General features: G+C 36.6%; 3 protein-coding genes across 6 annotated transcripts; all 3 read right to left on the reverse strand.

Annotated features, from left to right (window-relative positions):
* Positions 1 to 85: 85 nt before the first annotated feature.
* Positions 86 to 7,733, reverse strand: LOC137745057 (protein SEMI-ROLLED LEAF 2-like). 2 transcript variants are annotated; one of them, XM_068484924.1, is made up of 21 exons: positions 7,526 to 7,733; positions 6,833 to 6,911; positions 6,602 to 6,739; positions 5,904 to 5,978; positions 5,667 to 5,782; positions 5,243 to 5,357; positions 4,899 to 5,021; positions 4,759 to 4,806; positions 4,368 to 4,564; positions 4,040 to 4,236; positions 3,670 to 3,953; positions 3,435 to 3,581; positions 2,621 to 3,034; positions 2,368 to 2,517; positions 2,113 to 2,191; positions 1,915 to 2,027; positions 1,570 to 1,767; positions 1,302 to 1,439; positions 1,009 to 1,149; positions 637 to 843; positions 86 to 412 (listed from the first exon to the last, which is right to left on the reverse strand). In XM_068484924.1, the coding sequence occupies exons 3-21, from the start codon at positions 6,734 to 6,736 to the stop codon at positions 296 to 298; spliced, it is 2,994 nt and encodes a 997-aa protein (XP_068341025.1). In that variant the 5' UTR covers positions 6,737 to 6,739; positions 6,833 to 6,911; positions 7,526 to 7,733; the 3' UTR covers positions 86 to 295. The 2 variants fall into 2 exon arrangements, with proteins under 2 accessions (XP_068341025.1, XP_068341023.1); XM_068484922.1 differs by lacking the exon at positions 6,833 to 6,911 and having other exon boundaries at positions 7,526 to 7,732.
* A 2,610-nt stretch (positions 7,734 to 10,343) lies between these two features.
* Positions 10,344 to 14,226, reverse strand: LOC137745752 (uncharacterized). Of its 2 annotated transcripts, none has more exons than XM_068485754.1 (11): positions 14,068 to 14,226; positions 13,621 to 13,719; positions 13,337 to 13,465; positions 13,097 to 13,221; positions 12,772 to 12,893; positions 12,606 to 12,688; positions 11,971 to 12,126; positions 11,552 to 11,737; positions 11,155 to 11,249; positions 10,970 to 11,067; positions 10,344 to 10,672 (listed from the first exon to the last, which is right to left on the reverse strand). In XM_068485754.1, exons 1-11 carry the CDS (start codon positions 14,107 to 14,109, stop codon positions 10,569 to 10,571), a joined length of 1,239 nt encoding a protein of 412 aa, XP_068341855.1. In that variant the 5' UTR covers positions 14,110 to 14,226; the 3' UTR covers positions 10,344 to 10,568. The 2 variants fall into 2 exon arrangements, with proteins under 2 accessions (XP_068341855.1, XP_068341856.1); XM_068485755.1 differs by having other exon boundaries at positions 13,621 to 13,689; positions 14,068 to 14,222.
* An 820-nt stretch (positions 14,227 to 15,046) lies between these two features.
* On the reverse strand, positions 15,047 to 19,103 carry LOC137744790 (uncharacterized). Of its 2 annotated transcripts, none has more exons than XM_068484587.1 (7): positions 18,906 to 19,103; positions 17,482 to 18,141; positions 16,435 to 17,062; positions 16,220 to 16,320; positions 16,036 to 16,125; positions 15,824 to 15,951; positions 15,047 to 15,486 (listed from the first exon to the last, which is right to left on the reverse strand). In XM_068484587.1, the coding sequence occupies exons 2-7, from the start codon at positions 18,103 to 18,105 to the stop codon at positions 15,342 to 15,344; spliced, it is 1,716 nt and encodes a 571-aa protein (XP_068340688.1). In that variant the 5' UTR covers positions 18,106 to 18,141; positions 18,906 to 19,103; the 3' UTR covers positions 15,047 to 15,341. The 2 variants fall into 2 exon arrangements, with proteins under 2 accessions (XP_068340688.1, XP_068340687.1); XM_068484586.1 differs by having other exon boundaries at positions 15,048 to 15,486; positions 17,482 to 18,163.
* Positions 19,104 to 19,789: the final 686 nt, after the last annotated feature.

The raw sequence follows: 19,789 nt of genomic DNA on the forward strand, positions 1-19,789 counted from the left end.
TCTCTTTTTCTATCTATTTCATCACATGAATGTAACATACAACATGTTACATGCGAGCATCTGTATAGCAAGGATTTTCTGAAGAGAGAGAGAGAGAGATGCATACTCCAAACTACAAAGAACATGCTACATTGTGTAACTCTAGCTCAATTACAAGAAAAAGTTCGACATAACTGTCGATAAATTGGGCATGGAAGCCCTCAAGTCAGATGATCAGAGTCGACTGAATTTAGAGCTAATTATCCCAAGATACTGCCTGATACTTTACAACATCGATTACTCTTCAAGCTACATACTAACACCCAGCTGCCTTGAGGAAGTTGTCAAATGGACTAGCAGGAGGCAGCCTCATAGCCAACCAGGGATCTTGTGCCGATGCAGCTCCATGAGCAGGTCCAATGTCACTCGTTATCTGCATGAAAATTAACATGCGCGTCGAACATCAAATAAAGCATAAAAACAAGTACATTGCTACGTTACACAGTTGCTTTCATGGAAAGGAATTTAAATATCAGAGATTCTGAAAAACCAAACTGTCCCGTGTGGTATCTCAACAGTTCTTCCATAAGCATGTCCACAATGCAATTCACTGTAACAAGCGAAAAAAAAGAGTAGGGAAATCAAACAACGCCCGACCTTCTGGAGTGCTGTGCGTCCATCTGCAGGAAATGCTGGAAAGATTCTGTCCGAGACACTGCTCTGATAATTTTCATGGGCCAACCAGTTCGAGAGTTTCTTCCTTGTCCCCGTGCCGAGGGCTTCGCACTGGCTTGCCATGGTGTTGTAGGGGAGAGGTGATGTAGAGACAGCTGTTCCCGCTACTTGACCGGCTACCTCAAGTGCCTAAAAACAATTTTGTTCAGTTTTTGTCAAATGTACAAATACAAGATGTCAAGAACCTGACAACTGTCAAATGATTCAAATCTTGTTGTATATGTGGTTGTGTTCTTTTGTACACAAAGATGCTTGTAGACACAGTGGGAGGTGGGATAGGGTGCACGTGGTTACCGATTCCATCAGCTGTCCAATGGTGATAACATGGGGCGGCACAGAGGAGGATGTAGGCATTCTGGGAATGAAACGAGAGAGGTCAGCAACAGATGCTTCACTTGTTGCATCATCCTCCTCTGATGAATTTGTCGGAAATTCCTGCAACATGAGGTGAAGTCATTGAGAATGCTCATACTTTTAATGCTATAATTGTTATCGTTGTTTTTCTGAATTGGCATGATACATGGTTGTGATCAATGTGGAACGTCACACTCCAGCAGTAGCAAGAAAAGCTAGACTAAAGAGTATACCCCATCAAATGATGATTCCTTCGAATGGCCTGGCATTTGATTTTGGTCAAAGTCAAGCATTGACTGTGGGCCAAACATGAATACATCATCAGGTGTGAATGACTCTGAAAGTTGCTTCGCCACATCTTCTGCCTTCATCTTTAAAAAGAAAACCAAGCAAATCAGAATTCGTCTGGTTGTATGTGTGCGTGCATGTGTGTGCGCGTGATTGAGAGAGAATGGCAGAGAAGGAAAGAAGAAAATTGTGGTCCATAGTTAGCCATCATACCTCAGAAACCTTCGATAGAAACTGAATCAAAATTTCCATCATGATATTGTCTGATTCGTATATTTTGTTCCGCAAATCAGATAGTAATGATGAAGCCATCTGGTTATCGGTAACAGATCCATATTTACTAACATCTGCATCAGGCTTTACATAAATCTGAAGATCATCACTGATGCCCAAATATGGATCAACCTGAATCTGAAAGATTAAGGAGATTTGTTAAAATTATAATATGCTCTAACGCTCCTTTCACTTAAAAGCTAGAAAATGTCACACTATGATCATATTGCTGCACATAGTTTCTAAATAGCAAGAGTATTCAGGATGAGGATAAGGTATACTCACATCATACGGTATTAATGACTTATGCAAAGGAATGTGATAGATCTTAGCCGCAAACATCAACATGCCAATCGATAGTACAAGCATAGATCTCCGACATGCTGGAGGCAACGTCCCTGCCAAGCATTTAAGAAGTTTAATCACAACTTAACCCTTTTCATCAGAAGTAATGACTGTTTAAGGATTTTTTGCTGCCCATACCTTTGTTAGAATCAAGGGATATATTCCTCAGAGACAGCAGAAGTTGAATGAAACGAACCATAAGGTTGTCTGTTGGATTCTGCAAAATTACAAATTAAAAAAAAAAAATGTAAGCAACTACAGAAACACTCAACCATGCTGTCATGGCCATGGTCCCTAATAGAGGTGTAAAGGTGAAGCGAGAAGAATAGAAACATAATACAAGACATAAATGAAGAAAAAAAATGTAATGTAAAAAAAAAAAAAAAACTTTACCTTCAAATGTGAAGAAATAAGCACTAAACTAAAAGAATGGGCTATAGCTTCAATATTTGAAGGCAAATTATCTGGGAGATTGGCTTGTATCCAAAAAGCAGACAGCAAGTGTGATATTTGATCCTCACTAAACTTCATAACATACGGATCCTGAGGAAAACAACAAACCCAAACGTATCAACTTAGTCAAGCAAGCGAAAGTACTCTCCAAATGTTACCAGTTATAAAATAATTAAACTTCTTAATATCTTACTGGCTCTATTAAGCTGATGGTTCCAGCCGTCCTGTCAATAATAGAGCTAATTTTGTAAAAATTAGGGGAATTTTTTCGGTTACGCCCCTGCTTCCAGTCTTCTTCAGCAGTCTCTTTATCTTTAAAATCATCACAAGCATTATTGTTCCTGTGCTTTTCGGATTTGGGGCCATCTTTTTCCTTCCTCAGCTTTTCAAGTCTGGCTGTGATTGAAGCAAAGGTAGATGCTGTATTCGACTGCCATCCTCTTGATTGGTATCCAAAACCAGATTGTAGAGATGAAGCTTCATGTCGGGACCGGTTAGAACTTGGAATGAGAAGAATAGAAAATATCTGGTGTGCTCCAACACGGACCTCAACATCTGGATGCACCATGACTTTCAGAAGTTGGACAAGGAGGGACTCGGGAAACACCTACAAAGACAAAAATGAAAAATGGTTCAGTATGCCGTATTTTAAAGACAATAGCAGAGAACAATAATGTACGGCCTGCCATGACTCATGAGTCATATCTAGTAGATGCTGTTCCTTATAAAACCAATTTATCACAGTACTGGAAGCATGTTCTTCAATTAAATTAAATACATGTTATTTAAAAGTGTGAACCAATTTTTATAGAAGTACGAATTACATATCTACCAATTTACATCTCCCTTACGTACAAATTCAATTTATGTCACCGGAAGCCATTGAATCAAAGATCAGCGCTAGCCTTCCCTAATACAATTTTCAATTATGTGATCAATCCAGGAAAAGAGAGGGCAGGAATGCATAAAAACCTCCAAAAGCAGCAAACTACTCAAAGTTCCCTCACCTGCTGTGTACGTGAAGAGATCAATGCTAATGAGATCATGTGAGCAACAATCATTAATGATCCAATGGTAGCCCTAGCAACAATTCCAGATGGAAGCTTCTCCAAAGTTATAGCCATCATGTCAAATAGTGGTCGTACGTTGCCAATCTATTAAAATAACCAGCGCAGGCTTTTAGTAATAATAGAAGCACCACATACTGCAGCGACTACAAAAACCAACAAGTATAAAACTTACTCCTCTCGAAATTTCTAGTAAGCAGTCTTCGATGGAATTTTGTAGCATGATGTTAATGTTTGATTCTTGCTCTCCAACTGATTCAGCAGTGGCTTGAAGACTCTTCCTCAAATGCCTACATAGGTCAGACACAAATCCAATTTCTGCCAACACTGCACCAGATCGAATCTGGCTAGCCAAAGCACTAGCAACTTGAATGACAGAAGATTTGAGTTGCGGATCATGCGAAATGTTTTTGTGGTCAAGATGACGGATCACATAGGCTAAAATCAACTGCTGATTCCCTGAAGCCAAATGTTGACATTAGAAATTAGCATCCACAGTAAAGGGTTTGAGTACGTATGTAATTTTGCAAAAAATATCAAGATACCTGAAGCCTCCATAAAGTATGACATATCAGACAAAACCAGCATGGCCAACCCTTGTCGAGGAACCCAGTGGTGCCCAGAATCAAAGTAGACAAACATTGGATCCAATACTCGGCGCATTGTTGTGCTCTCCTTGGATAACTCTATCATTCTCTGAATACAAATTTGAGCCCACACTTTTGGTGTTTCAATCTCTTCTCTGAAACAATGATCCAAAAGTATTACAAAAGGGCAAATGGATCAAAGCAAAATGCAATTAGCATTGTATACAATTCCAAGTATCAACCAACAACTACAACTCCTCCCTTTTAGACTTCAAATAACTCCTACCTTGTCAGAAGAGCAGGATCCTTCTTTTCTGGTCGTGGCCTGATGATCTTGCAGCTAGGGCTAGCGTCATCGCCAACTACACCAACTCTGCTTTCACTTCGAACCACTTCATCCACCCAATTATGATTTGGCAGCCCTCTCTCATCATCTTCATTATGTGTATCTGGCTCATAGTTATCCAAGGTGACATGTACAATCTGCACTCACGAGAAAAAGGTTTGCAATGCTCAATATTTATGAAAGAGTGGTGCCACTGGCTTGATATCTGATTTCGAAAGGACTAGTGCAACAACTAATTAGACATTTAAATGCCCCAAAAAGTTTGTACAAGAACAATAATCACTGAAACATTTTTAATAGCTTGAAAGAATGATACTGGAAAAAAACTAACCTCATCAAAATCAACAAAAATATATGAAAATTCTGCCATGAATCGCACCTGCCAAGGTGGAAATTTATCAAATTAAGATTGTTCCAACTGAAAAGAAAAACAGTTCTTAAGAGTTTCAATAAGTCAAATCATAAAACTACCATGGCTGAAAGGCATTGCAAACTTGATGCTCTCAAGCTTTGATGAACTTCACCACTTTGACGTGCAAGCTTACATACTTTGTGAACCAAACTCTCAATGGTATGTGTGTAAGTGCCGTCTGTCTGTTCAGTGATTGCATCAACAAATGTAACAATAGGTTAATCATATGTATTAATTTTGTACAGAAAACTGAATAATTTCCAATCATCCATTAACATAATAAGAAATGACACAGGTAATATCAACCATTATACATACACCATTGTCAACCTGTAGATTTACGACAATACACCATTGATAGGCAGATCAAACAACTATTTAGAGAGTGCAACTTCGGAATCACCTGACTATAGATGAAATTCGTTAGGGTTTGGCATCCAAGTATGCGCATAGCATCTTGCTTAGAGTTGTCCAGGAGCTCAGTGACCACATGCACCAGACTGACTGCAAAACATGCCCTGAAAGATACGAAATATATTCAATACAAGAAGAGAATTTCATGCAAAAAAGAATTCCCTCTATTTAACAACTTTAAAGAGACTGGAGTGAAAATAAAAGGATGAGTGAGCGAGAGAGCACATAAAACACCATTAATGGGCACAAATCTAAAAGAGCACAAAGTGAAATTGTGACTTGAAAACTAACCAATCACACAAAAATAGTTTCCATCCACGAGATAATCATCAAACAGACCTTTTTTTCCACAAAAATCACTAACAGACTTCTATTAAATGGTGAGAGAGAGAAAGGAAACAGCTAAGACTTACATCTGCTCCTTACATAGGCAAAGCAACTTGTTGTAAGCCTCCACAACAATATTGATGAATTTGATGTGCTCCAATCTAAGCTCTTTGTAGCATCTATCTTCAAGATATTTGGCAATCTGTTGAAAAAATAAGCAACAACTTATGGATTAATAATAGCCTCAGCCGTAGGCAATCAATTTACGGTAAGCTCACTTTTATTGACCAAGACACAAATAAATGGGATAGAAGATTTCATACCTTTGGGATTCGAAAAGGATTTTTGGCAGCATATTCGCATAACTTAACAATTTTTCTTTCATTGGGAGGGCCATCCTGAAAATTTTGGGACACTTACCTTCAGTATGCAAGCTACTGATAAGAAAAGCATGCATAGTATAAAATTTTCAATCTAATATAGTTATATAGACTAGCAAACAATTCCTTGGGGAGCATGCTCTGTTATTTGCTGGTCACAAAAACTTTCAACACTCAATTTTGGCTTAATTGAGTTCCTAACAAGAGAAGACTGCCATACACACACACACACACACACACACACACAAACATACACCATGTACTATGGGCATAAATGTACTGTTGATATGCAAGGAAAGAACCGTTGGGAAAATAAGGATGATATCTAAGCTCCGTTCAGACTTAATAATTAAAGGACAAATGAAACATAAAAATTTCAATTGAAAATCCCTTCCTCAAGCATCAAAACCTACTTTCTTATTAATTTCAATTGTTCTAATAAAAAATGGAGGGATAATGTTCAAGAATGAGAAACTACATAAACAACTGGAAGGGAAAGTAGAAGGTATGATTTTTTCTACAAATACCAACTCCAAGGCACATGATCAAGAAGTCAAAATTACCAACTACTATCTGCTGTTCACAACATGTCTGTCTGCAATGTCTTAAAAACAAAGGGTTTAATATAGTTTTATACTCACAGGAGACTTGGGAAAGATTTCGGCAAGCAGCTTTTTGTAACGCTTAACGGGTTGTCTAGATCTTGACCTCATAGCAGGGCAGCATATGCACATACTCTCACACGCTGGGAACAGCTTTCTGGAGATGACCCCCATTTCCTGAAAAATTGAAAGAGTAATGCTAAGGAAACTGAATTTAGAAACTAAATTTTAGAAACCAAAGGACATGTAAGTTGATGATTGGTTTATTACTTAAGCGTTGATAGACGTGCTCATTTCTATTGGTAACACATCATTTAGTTTGCAATTTCAGTCTCTAAATTTAGTCTCCCTAGCATTACTCAAATTGAAAAGAAAAAAATGAGAATCAAAAACAGATTGCAAAAAAAACCCAAAAATTATTCTCTGGGGACATGAATAGCACAGTTCAACTAACCTAACAAAATACATAAAACAGGAACTTTACCATCCCAAAAGAAAATCCCATATCATACAGAATAAATAAATATACTATAAATACTCAGACACTACAATCTAATATTTTTAAGTACAAAGAGAAAAAAAACACCCAACAAGAAATATGTAAGGAAGGAAAGAGGTAGATAAAGAGAAATTTTATTTTCCTCGGTTATTTACACACACCAAAGGAGAAAAGGGTGCTGATAGGAGATCATCCGAGACTGCATTGATATGAACATGAACAAGTACACACAAAAGTTGTATCACAGGAGAAACAAACATGAAAAACAAAAAAAAAAAAAAAAAAACTGATCGCAACCAAATAAAAGCATAAAACAACCATAACAAGCCAATAATGACAACCCAGAATCGAAACGAACATAGAAATCCAAGTAAACGTGTAAAGTCTTCAACTTTGATAGAAGAAACAGAAACCCAGAAGAAAATTACAGAGAAAAACATGAAGTAAACAAGCCGAGAACTCACCTTTGTTTTTGCAGAGGCAGATCTGGGTAGGGAAAATTTTACCTCCAATGGGGGTTTAAACAGAAGAACAAGTGAGCATGGGGGAGAGAGAGAGAGAGAGAGTTGAGCTGCTTCACTCCACGTGATGGGTTGTCAGTTTTCTCTCCTCCCTTTCTTCCCTCGCACTGAAAAAAGGGGACTTTGTTGGGTTTGTCAGAACTTGGAAGACTACAAAACTGTCCTTTATTGGTTTTTGATGTTTGAATACTTCGCTAATTTAGGAGGTAAGATTTTGTCCAACCAAAAAAACGTTGGATTGTGTTAATTAATCTTAAACAAACACTAATCCAATTGAATGATTTTTTTTCCTAGCTTTTGTGAATGGTAGGGGCATAAAAGAACCTGAAAATTTAACTTCCCCCTCAAAACTCTTTTTTTTTTTTTTAACCAATAACCTGTCATATCATATTTATTTGAATAAAACTCAATAATTAAAATTCGACTAAGCAACTTACCAAATTAAGTGTGTGTGTCAGTTTTATAATTTTTAGATTCCTAATATACTCTCATCTAAGCCAGTATGAAAAGGTCTGGTAATTACGTTTTAATTGATCACGTGCATTGAATTTGGCAAGGTATTGTAACCATGAAACCTGGTTCTAGATATAGGAATTGATTTGGTAATATTTTTAATTTCAACAATATATTTCAATTTGAATATACCTAATTTAGTGTTTAATTTCAACAATATCTAGTGTATAATTATATGAAAATAATTTACCTACTATGAAAATAACTTACCTACTGTTTATTTTATATGAAATTAGTGTACCTATCTTTGAATTTTTACAAAGTTAATGTATCTGCTTTTTTAATTTTTAACAAAATTAATTTACCTACTTCTTTTTATGGTACTAGTATACACAAATTCATGGACGCCTTTTATTTAACGTGGCATCATATTCAAAATTTGGATTTTATTTAAAAGTTATCATACATGTGAATTTTTGTCGAGAATTTAAGAGTTGTAAAGGTCTAAATTTAAGGAACCCTAAAAGAACTAACCTTTTATTTGAACTCTTTTTGGGTCTAGACTTTACTTTGAACTCAAATATGCAATGGACAAGGAGATCTTTGTGTTTTTAAAATTCTGTAGGGTGACATTGCGTTAAGCGTTAGGCATTAACCATTATTTCAAGTCAAAGCGTACTTATGTTTTTACTTTTTACGTTATTGATTTTAGATACTGTCATAATCTAGTTGTACAAGCATTTACTAGAAAGTAGTCATGTGCCAAACTGGACCATTAATGAATAATTTAATGGAATGACTGGTTTACTTAATTGATTGAAGAAACTAGGAGTTAAGAACATCTCGATGTTAAAACGTTTACCATGAAGTTGCATATTTTTTTCACGTTTCATGAATTTACTATGAAATGTTATTGATAAATTTAATCATGTCATTTCAATATTTCTATATTTAATTTTTTTTAGAGCGCCAAAAATATCTAATAGATAAATATTTTCTTTGTGGACAGGTAATAGTTTAAACAGCGGACCGGTAATAAGTCAAACATTGTTAACAGTTTGAAACAAATTTATATGCGATGCCCCATATTGTTCAGGACAAAGGAGGGGAAACCCCCCAAAAGAGTACAAATAAAGTGAGGAACCCCACGCTTACTTGGTTTTTGGGTTAAAAATCTTTCCAATAATCTTTTTGGTTTGCTAAAATAATTGCACATATTTGATCAAAATCAACAACTAGACCAAAAAGTAGCTTTCATAGGAAGCATAATTTGCATTTTAATGCAGGTAGTCAACATCAGCATATATTATATCTTAAGCTTTGTCTTGTTGTTCGAGCAATTGGTTAGCCCAAATTGATTTGATTAATCTTATCCAAGACTTTTGTGACATAATGATTTTTGTTCCTTGAAGAAATTTTGAGTGTAACGGCCATAGGCTGCTTCATAGAAGGATCGGGATGGTTTTAGGATCACTTGAGATCTAAAAAAAAAAGTCCATGGAAGTCTTATGAGGACCCTTAAAATGTTTGAACAGGGAGGATCGTTTTGTTCCTACAGTTATATGTTCTACAATTTAAGCAGTTTTATTTGTATTGTTCATCGTCATATAAACTTAAAGAGTCTAAGCAATTTCATTAAAGAGGGTGAATGAGTTGTAGGCTTGCAGCATACTCCTCGAGGGGAAAAAGATCAATGTAAAACCCTCTCTTCTCTTTTAAATGTCGTTATTCTTGATTGTCATACTAATTTTAATGAAACAGTATGAATTTTTTTTAAGACCGGATATAAAAAAAGCTATTAATAGACTCATAAATTGAGGGGACGGATTATTTTTATATGAATGACCTTGCAAAAAATAATGCTTACAATTTAGGCTTCGTAACTTGTAATAAATTAAAGAAATGGTGATATCACGTAAGGATGAAAAAATCAAACCGAAAAATTTCTCATTGCTCATTGTAGCGGGGTTAACACGAAACGAAAGTGGTAGGTGATTCATGATTGTGAATGGCACGCGACCACCATGTGTGCAATCCAGAAGACCCCGGGGTCCTCCCCACATATTGATGGTGACTTTGATCTCAAATATGTTTAATGTTTCTTTTGATAAAAAAAGGAGAGCCACGGTAGTACACTATTTCGGAATCGGAAAGATTCACAAAAGCATTTTCAACCTCTTCTTATCTATCATCATACAATTTACCAACGTCAGAAATCGAACTCAGAACGAGCCGTGTGAATACGGGCCTAACCACTAACCACCCCGTGGTGATTAATAATTAAGGTGGTCAATTATAAGTGGGGACATGAAGAAATAGGTCATCGCCATTAACTTTTTGGACCCCCAGTTGAATGTGACTGAACAATAGAGTACGAAGGTCCAACCAACATATAACATAGACGCTCACAAATGCACGTTTTCTTCACGGTCACATGAAATACAGAAATAGCAATAATCTTCTTCCTGAAAGGTATGTAAAAAGCTTGGTTTTACAAATTCAATTTACAGATGAGGCAAAATTTCGGTTTTTTTCATCGCTTGAGGCAGTACTTTGCACGCAGGTTACCAAGCTTCTCCGAATACTCGATTGGAGTTGCCTCATTGTAGAACACTTCATCCCATATCTTATCAAGATCTGTTTGCAAAGTTATTGGGTTAGTATGTTACACGTTGTACTCTACGATATGCAGCTAACGGAAAATATGAAACCTAAACCCCATGAAGATAGGCAGGAAACCGAGCTCAATCCAACATATGAGCACGTAGTAAACGATAAACTTGTGCCACATTAGGAGACCTTGCCCTATAGACATTTCTGGTTTCTCAAAACCACATTGACTAGACATGCTCTAACGAAAATAACATTTGAAAACTAGGTTACTCTTAGCTTTTTAGCATTTCAAGGAACAATTTGAACTGTAAGGATGCATACCGGCCTTGTTTGAGGATGATAGAAAAATGATGAGTGTGTCAAATCTTGGAACCTTGGTCAAGTTCTCCAAATAATTGACGGCCAGTTCCATTTCTTCACTGCCAGAGAAATCAAAGGTGGACATAAGGCCATTTAATCAAGCTCAACAAGAAAAATATACTGATAACATACAAAGCATTACTTACACAAAAAAGGTCGCCACGCATTTGATAATGTCAATTAGTATGGGAACAGTCAAAGCATTTTTGAATATCTGTGGCAATGCACTAGGAGATACAGACTGCATGGAAAATGAACAAAACTAACATGAAACCGGTATGGAAAGTCAGAATTAGTTATGATTTCCTAAGCAAATACTATCTATACATACAATTATCTCACTCCTTAATGGACATGTGAACTTGTTAATATAAATAGGTTTAATTGGGAACCTCTTGGATGGCAGTGGTCAACGAAATGGATGACCATCATGCAAAACAAACACACTAAGGTCACCCACTTTGAGACGACAGAAAGAACACATGAATCTTGATTTTGGAATTCTAAATTATGAAAGTAAAGCACAAGAATATCTTTTCAGACCTTCAACAGACTAGCCTGCAGAGCACTATCTCCAGAGAGATCTCGCCAAGAAACCTCAAATTGATATGCAGTAGTTGGTGGGGTGATGTTTTTCTCTGCAGCCACAACCTTTGCTTTGGAAGCAGCTCGAGAAGCAAGCTCTTGTACCGATGCCTTCACCTCTTGCTTCTTATTTGTATTATCTCCCTACAAAACAATCATACAAAAGCAATTAAAAATAAGAAGATAATGCCTTTATGATAAAAAGACAAGGTAGGAGTAACTGACGTATAAGTCTGGTAGGAAGCTAACAAATGCAGTTGAATACGGCTTCATAAACTAGTCTATTTTACTTATTAGTACTAAGAACAAAAAGAAAAATCAATTACAACGAAACAAAAATGAAGTAAAAGGGCCAACAAAAGACCAATCCTTCATACCTTAGTATGATCTTGAACTGCAGTTATTTCTGTTATTTGAGCTTTGCTTGAGACAGGCTGGATGCCTTTTCCATTTACTTTGGTATCCGACTTTCCCCTTTTCTGCATTTCTTGTACAGAATTTTTCAGTGCTCCAGATGCCTTCTGAAGATTTGACTGGCAATTAACAATGACAATGAGTAAACCCAATAATTCAATGAAATAACCTATGAATAACCATGATATTAAACCATGAAAAGCCATTCTAACTTAACTCCATCTAGCAAAAGTTTGTACCGACAAAACAAGCACGAAGTTCGACTCAAGCCTGGATTAGGCATGCAAAAGACCTCTAAAAAGTTAAGGCAAGTTTATCTCAGATTCTTAAGCATGCCTAACATATAAATATAATAGTTGTACTAGCAGAAATTATACAACGAACAGGGAATGCTAAAATGCTCTCTCTCTCTCTCTCTCACTCTCTCTCTCTCTCTTAATTCATGCACACAGTTCAAAGTTTACATACGCACAAGGGTAGGTTTTTCTAAAGATTTAAGTAACAATTCCATGGGTGAATCAACACTACTAAAATGGCCTTCAATAATATATTGTAGAAACTTAGAACCAACTGCAGATGTGTGTGGAAATTGACTTACTTTGTCATACAAAGATTTGGCTTCCGTGTACTGTCTCTTGATTTCTTGGTTGTGAGGCTCCAACCTCAGGGCAAACTCAGCATCTGCAGTTGGCTATTCTCATTACATCGGACAGATCAAGATTATAATATCAGGAAACAAGGTCATTGTTTAGTTTTCAACCAACCCTCGAATGATTCTTTAAGCTTTCCAAGTTCTTTTCTAGCTGTTGCACGTCGTGAGTATGCTTTTATATAACGATCATCCAAATTCAAGGCCTCTGTACAGTCATCCTCAGCTTCCTGAAATCTAAAGAACAAGATGAAAAAACACATATGCTTCAGAAAAGTACAGTACCTAGTAAGAGCCATATGAAAACTATGAAAGCCTACTGGAATCCAAAAACTCAAACTTGCATTTTATAAAATAGCGGAAATAGATAAATAAATAAATAAAATTGCATGCAAGAATTCTCTTATTAAACAAAACAGAGTGAATGGGGCAACGCTTGCCTTTTGATTTTGATATATGCCATTCCCCTATTTGCATACGCTACTGCAGATGGGGACAAAGCGATGCTTCTTGAATAGCAGTCGATAGCTTCCTTAAACTTCTTCTGCTTAAAATACTCATTACCCTATAAGTTAACAGGCAATAACACAATCAACATCAACATTGACCCAGTTGTTCTGAGTAATCTTAATCCTGCAGTCTTAATCTTATAACTACAGCATAACACCATCAACTCCTACCAATTCTTTTTCTGAAGCAGCATCGGGAAGACTATCTTCGGATCTCAAACTACTTGATATTCTTTTGATGGCATCAAAATTCCTTGAGTAGTCATAATTCTCGGAACTGGTCTCGGAATCTCTAGTCTTCTGAAAAGACAACACTTACATAAAATTCCAATACAAAAACATATCCAAGATTAACAACCCAATCATCAGCTTAGCGAAAACAAAACAGTAATCGCAAATTACGCATCGATTTATGAAATGTTGCCATGCTACAATGAGAAGTGTAAAAAAGCTACCAGCTTTTCCTGCTGTGAAACTTGTGGTCTCATTTTCTTGTCCTTGTCCTTGAGAGAAAGCTCCCAGTCCTGCAAGTCACTCAAAAACCCCTGGAAATCCTGGAAACAGAGGACCAGCACAAAAAATACGAAAAACCCAATACACTACAATCATTAACTAAATACCTAATAACATATTCATAAAACGAAAAACCAAAACATGAGCTCTTAATCCGAAACTTAATTACATTCTGTTGGTTGAAAACTTGGGAATCGGAAACTGAATTTCACATGTAACCCCAATCATCAATTCTAGGGTTTGATTACATTTCAGAATCCAAATGAAATAATCTTTCAGTGGGCCAGAAAGTTTCTGATTCTCCCTCAGCTTTCCCACCTCCCAAACAGATTATTAAGTCGAGTATTAGCTAAAATAGTTGGAAGAAGTGATAGGGGAAGTGAAAATACCAGAGCTTGGTCGCGGCCGTGCTTGTTCGGAGGTCTAGCCATGGAGGACGCGTACCCGATGCTTCTGGTAGAGAAGACAGACTGAACGACACGAACACGAGGGACTCTTGAGGTTTTTATCCGCGAAAATTTAGCAAATGAATAATAAATTCCTCCTCAAAATTTTTTAAAATTGTTCTTCGTGTTTTATAATCATAACATTATAAATCACTTTATAAAGATCGTATTTGTAAAAGATTGATGATTAAACAATCTTAGTTTTAATTTATTTATTGCAAAAATGATTTTTACAATGTAATTCATAATATAAGCACAAAATTCTATGATTAAAAAAACTAAAATTTTTAAATATGAGTTCATACACATTTTTGAGTAGTCAAATATTCTTTTTTAACGAGGAATCCCTTTAGCAATTACCCTTAATTATATTCCCTTAAATATTTAATTTGTGCCGATGTGTACTTAGGAGACACCTTTTTTTATCGTTTTGTATACACATTGTATTGTATTTCAATGATGTACGGTTAACCTAGAAATTTTGGCCAATAAAACAACCATGTCACATTCATTTCAAAAATTTATTGTGAACAACTAAAAATGTACACTAAAAGGTACATGATGGAAAACTTAATGGAATTACGATGAGATGACAATTTAATAGTTTCGTTCATATGACATTTTTTAAAATTGATATGACGAGTGTACAAGTTCATATGACATTTAAAAAACTTCTCTTTCCCTTAACTATCATCCCTAAAAAAATTTACCAAATAAAATCATTTGAATCGAAGACCGTTTAGGTTTAGCCATCCAAATGACAAAAACAAAACGATGATGTAAATACCAAGTAACATATGCAAGATGAACCGTTTATTTACTTGGTACATTTGAAGGACAATTTTTTGTACGAATAATCGTCAAGAGAAGATTAAGAAGATGAAAAACAAACCATGGATAACTCCAAGCAAATCTTTCTTAAATCCATGGAACGTTTTTTATTATGAAGTTTATACGATTAAGATACATTAGTTATAAAACGTGGGATACGATGCAATGCAAGCATACGAGGGAAACTTGGCCAAAGACACGGTTTGTTGTAGTGCGCAAACAAGCTTACAACTTTTTACAGAATATGCAGGCAGTTTTATGTATGATTTGTGTATACAAATTCCCTCCGTATATACAGCACACCAATGTAATAACTAATTAAAGTACATATGAAGTGGTGCCGGACTATCCAGCAACTGCAAGTCTGCAAAGCCGGTTTCACAGAATCAACAGGCAGATAGAGGGGCCATCTTTTCATGTATTGCCTTGTAACAGCGGAGACTGCACAAAGGGAGCTTCGACTGCGAATCCCGGTACTTGTATGGATTTGTACAATATGGTCCGGCACACTTTTCTCGGGGAGGAGGGTAACTGAAATCGGCATAAACATAAAAACAAAAAACAAAAAATTATCCGATGAACTTCATGATATATTTTGTTTTCTGGAGCTAGAGATGTGTGCTTAAAAACCAGGTTTGAGACATTTGAGAAACACTTAAAGCTCAAATGGCTATGAAAAGGCTCCAACAGTCGCGGAGGCTGAATGTTAAGGGTGGGTTCAGAAAAAAGCACGATGATATAGAATTGTCCAAGACCGAAGAGATGCATCATTTACGACAGCAATAGAATTATAGCAGTATCTAGATTTGAGAAAAGAAATTACATCTAATCACAGAAATAAGTATCTAGAATTTCCAAATGCTCCTACCTGCAAGGCTTGGAGTCGAATATAGCTGGCAAGCCCATTTCATTGGGGAAGGTTACAACCGATCCTGATGGACCCATCACCCATCGGACAGAATCTGGCGGAAGTATGAAAGCATTTGCAGCCCTCTCCTGCAAAAGAAATGAATGTACCATTAATCAAGAATCTATCGCATGATACACACAGAGAGGATGCTATTATACGCTATCTGTTACCTGAGCCATATCTTCTTGCCGTTTCTTTATCTTGTCTTCTCGTTTCTTCCTACTGGAATCTTGCCCCAGAATTTTTCTGATTGCCTCAGCCTAAGACGGCCAAATTTGAAAGAAAATGATAAGTAACTTCTTTCTAACACATGTATATCACAGGCAAAACAACAAGCTAAAAGACAAGCCAAACCTCAGATTCTCGAGTTGCCTTCTCTACTTGCATCCTACGTCTCTCCGCCGCCTCAGTTTTCTTGATTTGCTGCTCCAATGCGCAGGGTTTCTCCTTTTTCTCTATCAGTAAAAGCAACAATTACCATCATCAGAGATGTCAGTGTGTATTCAACAGAAGTTACTTATGATAAAAGGAAAAAAAAAAAAAAAAAAAACAAAAACAAAATCTCGTACTTCTTGGTGGAGCCGGGGGCAACCCATTTGGGAACTCAAATAAACCTGCACCAGAGCTGGAAGAGACATCTTTGCCAGTGTTAAGAGCCCTTTGACGAGTAGTGACTGTCATCTCCTTCTTGTTATATGAGGATGATTCAACAAAGTCCTTTCTCGATTTTTTGCTTTTAGTAATATGCTCACTATCAGAAACAGGTTCCTCTTCCTCTTCAACATAATCAGTATCATCAGATACACTTCCTACTCTGGACTTCTTACCATCCTTGCCTGATCTTGGTATGCCATAATCTCCCAAATCTACACTTAGTCCAATACCACTCCCCTTCATCACAGTCGAAATCTTCCTTTCTTTTCTAGTTTTCCTTTCCTCATCCTCATTGTACTCTGCAGTATAATCTGAGGTGACCTTAGATGTTTTGAGTTTTTCAAGGTATCGAACTTCCATGTCATCATCATCTCCATCATCAACCGTATCCAGGACGCGTCTCTTAGGGACCCGTTTGCTCTTGCGCACAGGTTCTTCAGCCTTCCCAACACGAGTGACAGTTTTAGATGTATCCTTCCGTGGGACTCCTCGTAACCCACTTCCTTTATCTGAACTAAGGGAAGGACTATCATCTGAGTCTTCCTGCAACAGTGATAGAGTTAGATGTAGTCTTGATAATCCTTGATCTCTATATGACCTTATTAATTAAACAACTAAACCCTTTTGTGTGAAGGAAAGGAAGGGAAACTATGAAGCCAAAGACCTCAAGGAATTGACTAGATGAACCGAAAGAAGTAACTAAAAAATGAAGGATATCCAAGAAACTAGAACAGAAAATGACAACCTAGCAATCAAATATCTAATAAATTTTGAAAATTTGAAGTTATTAATCTTTCCATCTTATCTAATTTTTTGTAAAAGCAGTCCATATTAATATGCTACCCAATTCAAGATGTCTGCCTGAACTATGTGGATATTGAAATAAAATCACATCCAGATTTGCCACACACAGTGCTAGTCAAATTTAGTAAATCTGGAAGAATATTTCAAGGCAGACTAACCTGAAGAATCAACTTCTGGCGTGGTCGAGGGGCATCTGAAATGCGAGATGATTTTACAGAAGACGGACCAACAGTAGATGCACCACCAGATGTAGACTTGGCCTGAATTGTGCGTGTAACACCACCAACTTTAAGCTTAACCATTTTCACTTTATTCTCATTCTCTGAGCCATCTGAAACAACTCCACCAGGCCCAAGCTTGTTTGTGCCTTTCCAATTAGCAGGGGCAAGAGCACCCTTGCAGGACCTTTTGGAATCAATCCCCCTATGCCTATGTTCATCACTGCCTCGAAATGAACCATCGTTTGAAGCTTCCTCAGATTCTCCGGAACCTCCTCCCTCACCTTTATCCATATTCTGGACAGTCTCAGCTTCCATAATGTTACTAAACGAAGCCCTTGCGCTGCATAAGTTCAAATTAATGTCTCTCTTTCGAGTAATTGAACCATCATCGTTATTCTCATCACTTTTGCTTACATCTTCCGAAGAAGGAGTTGATGACACATTATCACGACAATCCAAAGGTAGCTGCGACTCGTTCCGAGGACGACGAGACGTGTTACTCCTTTTCTTCCTCACAGCATTGCTTCCATCGCTGAATCCCAAACCTCCAAAACCCTCCATCGTAATCAGAAAACCAAAACAAAATCCTACTGCTGCCTTTATTTTCCCATAAAGGGAGCTGAGAAAGTCATGAGCAATAAGTTAGGGATTGTAAATGTCATACGCATAAGCATAACAACAGAAACTAAGGAGATATTCAACTGAAATCTTCAATCTTGGAAACCAATAAGTGCAAACATTGTAACCGGACGAAGATATAAGAAATCAAAGAAGCCCTTCTCAATCTTCAATTAGTAGTCAACGAAACATAACTGGTTCAAAACAGTTTATTCTCTGTAGCGCAGAACACAAAATCATCTTCGTTTCCTAAAGCTAAAATGTCCGCTGAGCTAAACCGAAAGGTTGCAGAATCAATTCAAGTTTCCTAAATCTAAACCGTGATCATAAATTCGTTATAAAAAGATCACCGGAAACATCTTTCTGCCCAAAGAATAACAATGCTTCCACTGAAAGTACAACCATGGAAATGCAAAAACCAAGCTAGATTTCAGAACATTATCACAAGAAAGCAAAATTCAACACAAATCAATTATCCCAAATTCTCAAACGGGAGAAATTATATTAACATCAATTGAATCCCCCATCAAAATTAAGAACAAACTTCATCTTTATTCCCTTATAAAACAAAATTCATAGAAATTCACACACAAAAACACGACAATTGGGCAAAAACAAAATAAAAATCACAGAAAAATTAACAATTTGAAACAATCGAGCAAGAATCGAAATACCCAGATAAGAAAATCAAATAAAATCAGCAAAAACTCATAAGGAAGACCAAATAAATCGAAAGATCTTACCTTTAAATTAAGCAACGAAGACCCTCGGAGAACCTTGAGATGATTATCACCCACAAGATTGCTCCCATCCAACCAGAATTAAAGAGTACGAATTGGGTTTGGGTGAATAGGTGGCGTGGTGTGATTGGAGGATGAGAGGTGGGGAGGAGGAGAGCTGGGTGAAAAGTCAGGGTTTTCGTTGCAGGGGAGGGGACCAGAGTTTTCACCATCGTTGTAGTAAATTGAATAGTGCTGGGTTTTTGCTGGGTTTATTTTACCGCCTTGTACGGTTTCCTGTTCCCTCTGTCGAGTTCTCCCAACAGACCGTTGGGTTTGGATCAGGGAGTGCGTAGGTTAGTAACCAACGCACACCTGGGGCGCATTAGCCTGCATGCAGTTTAAGGTTTATTTTTCTTTTCTTTTCTCTTACTTCCTTCCTCTTTTTTTTCCTTGATATTTACACAAGTAAAATGATTATTTTGTTCTATTTTTTTTCTCCTCTTTTTCCAGCTTGTTTTTTTCAGAGTTAAATAATGAATATTTGCAAGGGATTTATCAAACATATGGTAGTTGTAAAATTAACAATGACGAGTTCAATCTCGACAACGAAAAAAAACGAAACACTTCAATTTTTTTTTTAAAGTACAAGCGATATTGAAAAAATGAAGATTTATTTGTTATTTGGTTTAGAATTTGAATACTAGAATGACGTTTTCTATTTGGAAATAGCCTATTCAGTCATCTTTATGTTCTTGATCATGTGTTAAAGAGTTAAAGAGTTATGTTAAAGTCAGTCGTTCACGTGCCAATAATAATTTTCTTATTATAAATTAGTGTGTAACTCACTTTTGATCAACAAATGCGCTATGTATAACCAACTAACTTAACGAAATGACGACGACAAG

Source organism: Pyrus communis, chromosome 9 (assembly GCF_963583255.1).
Source record: "Pyrus communis chromosome 9, drPyrComm1.1, whole genome shotgun sequence".
Taxonomy (NCBI): Eukaryota; Viridiplantae; Streptophyta; class Magnoliopsida; order Rosales; family Rosaceae; genus Pyrus; species Pyrus communis.

Excerpts from the sequence above, each read along its gene's own strand:
- LOC137744790 (XM_068484587.1), bottom strand. The coding sequence starts at position 18,105 with ATGGAGGGTTTTGGAGGTTTGGGATTCAGCGATGGAAGCAATGCTGTG. Across the intron at positions 16,321-16,434 it reads GCCCCCGGCTCCACCAAGAA|AGAAAAAGGAGAAACCCTGC; the intron begins GTACGAGATTTT and ends TTTTACTGATAG. Across the intron at positions 15,952-16,035 it reads GGCAAGAAGATATGGCTCAG|GAGAGGGCTGCAAATGCTTT; the intron begins GTAACAGATAGC and ends TTTCTTTTGCAG.
- LOC137745752 (XM_068485754.1), bottom strand. The coding sequence starts at position 14,109 with ATGGCTAGACCTCCGAACAAGCACGGCCGCGACCAAGCTCTG. Across the intron at positions 13,222-13,336 it reads CTGCTTCAGAAAAAGAATTG|GGTAATGAGTATTTTAAGCA; the intron begins GTAGGAGTTGAT and ends GTTAACTTATAG. Across the intron at positions 12,894-13,096 it reads GCATATATCAAAATCAAAAG|ATTTCAGGAAGCTGAGGATG; the intron begins GCAAGCGTTGCC and ends CTTGTTCTTTAG.
- LOC137745057 (XM_068484924.1), bottom strand. The coding sequence starts at position 6,736 with ATGGGGGTCATCTCCAGAAAGCTGTTCCCAGCGTGTGAGAGTATGTGC. Across the intron at positions 5,358-5,666 it reads TGCCTATGTAAGGAGCAGAT|GGCATGTTTTGCAGTCAGTC; the intron begins GTAAGTCTTAGC and ends CGTATCTTTCAG. Across the intron at positions 1,150-1,301 it reads AGGAATCATCATTTGATGGG|GAATTTCCGACAAATTCATC; the intron begins GTATACTCTTTA and ends CTCATGTTGCAG.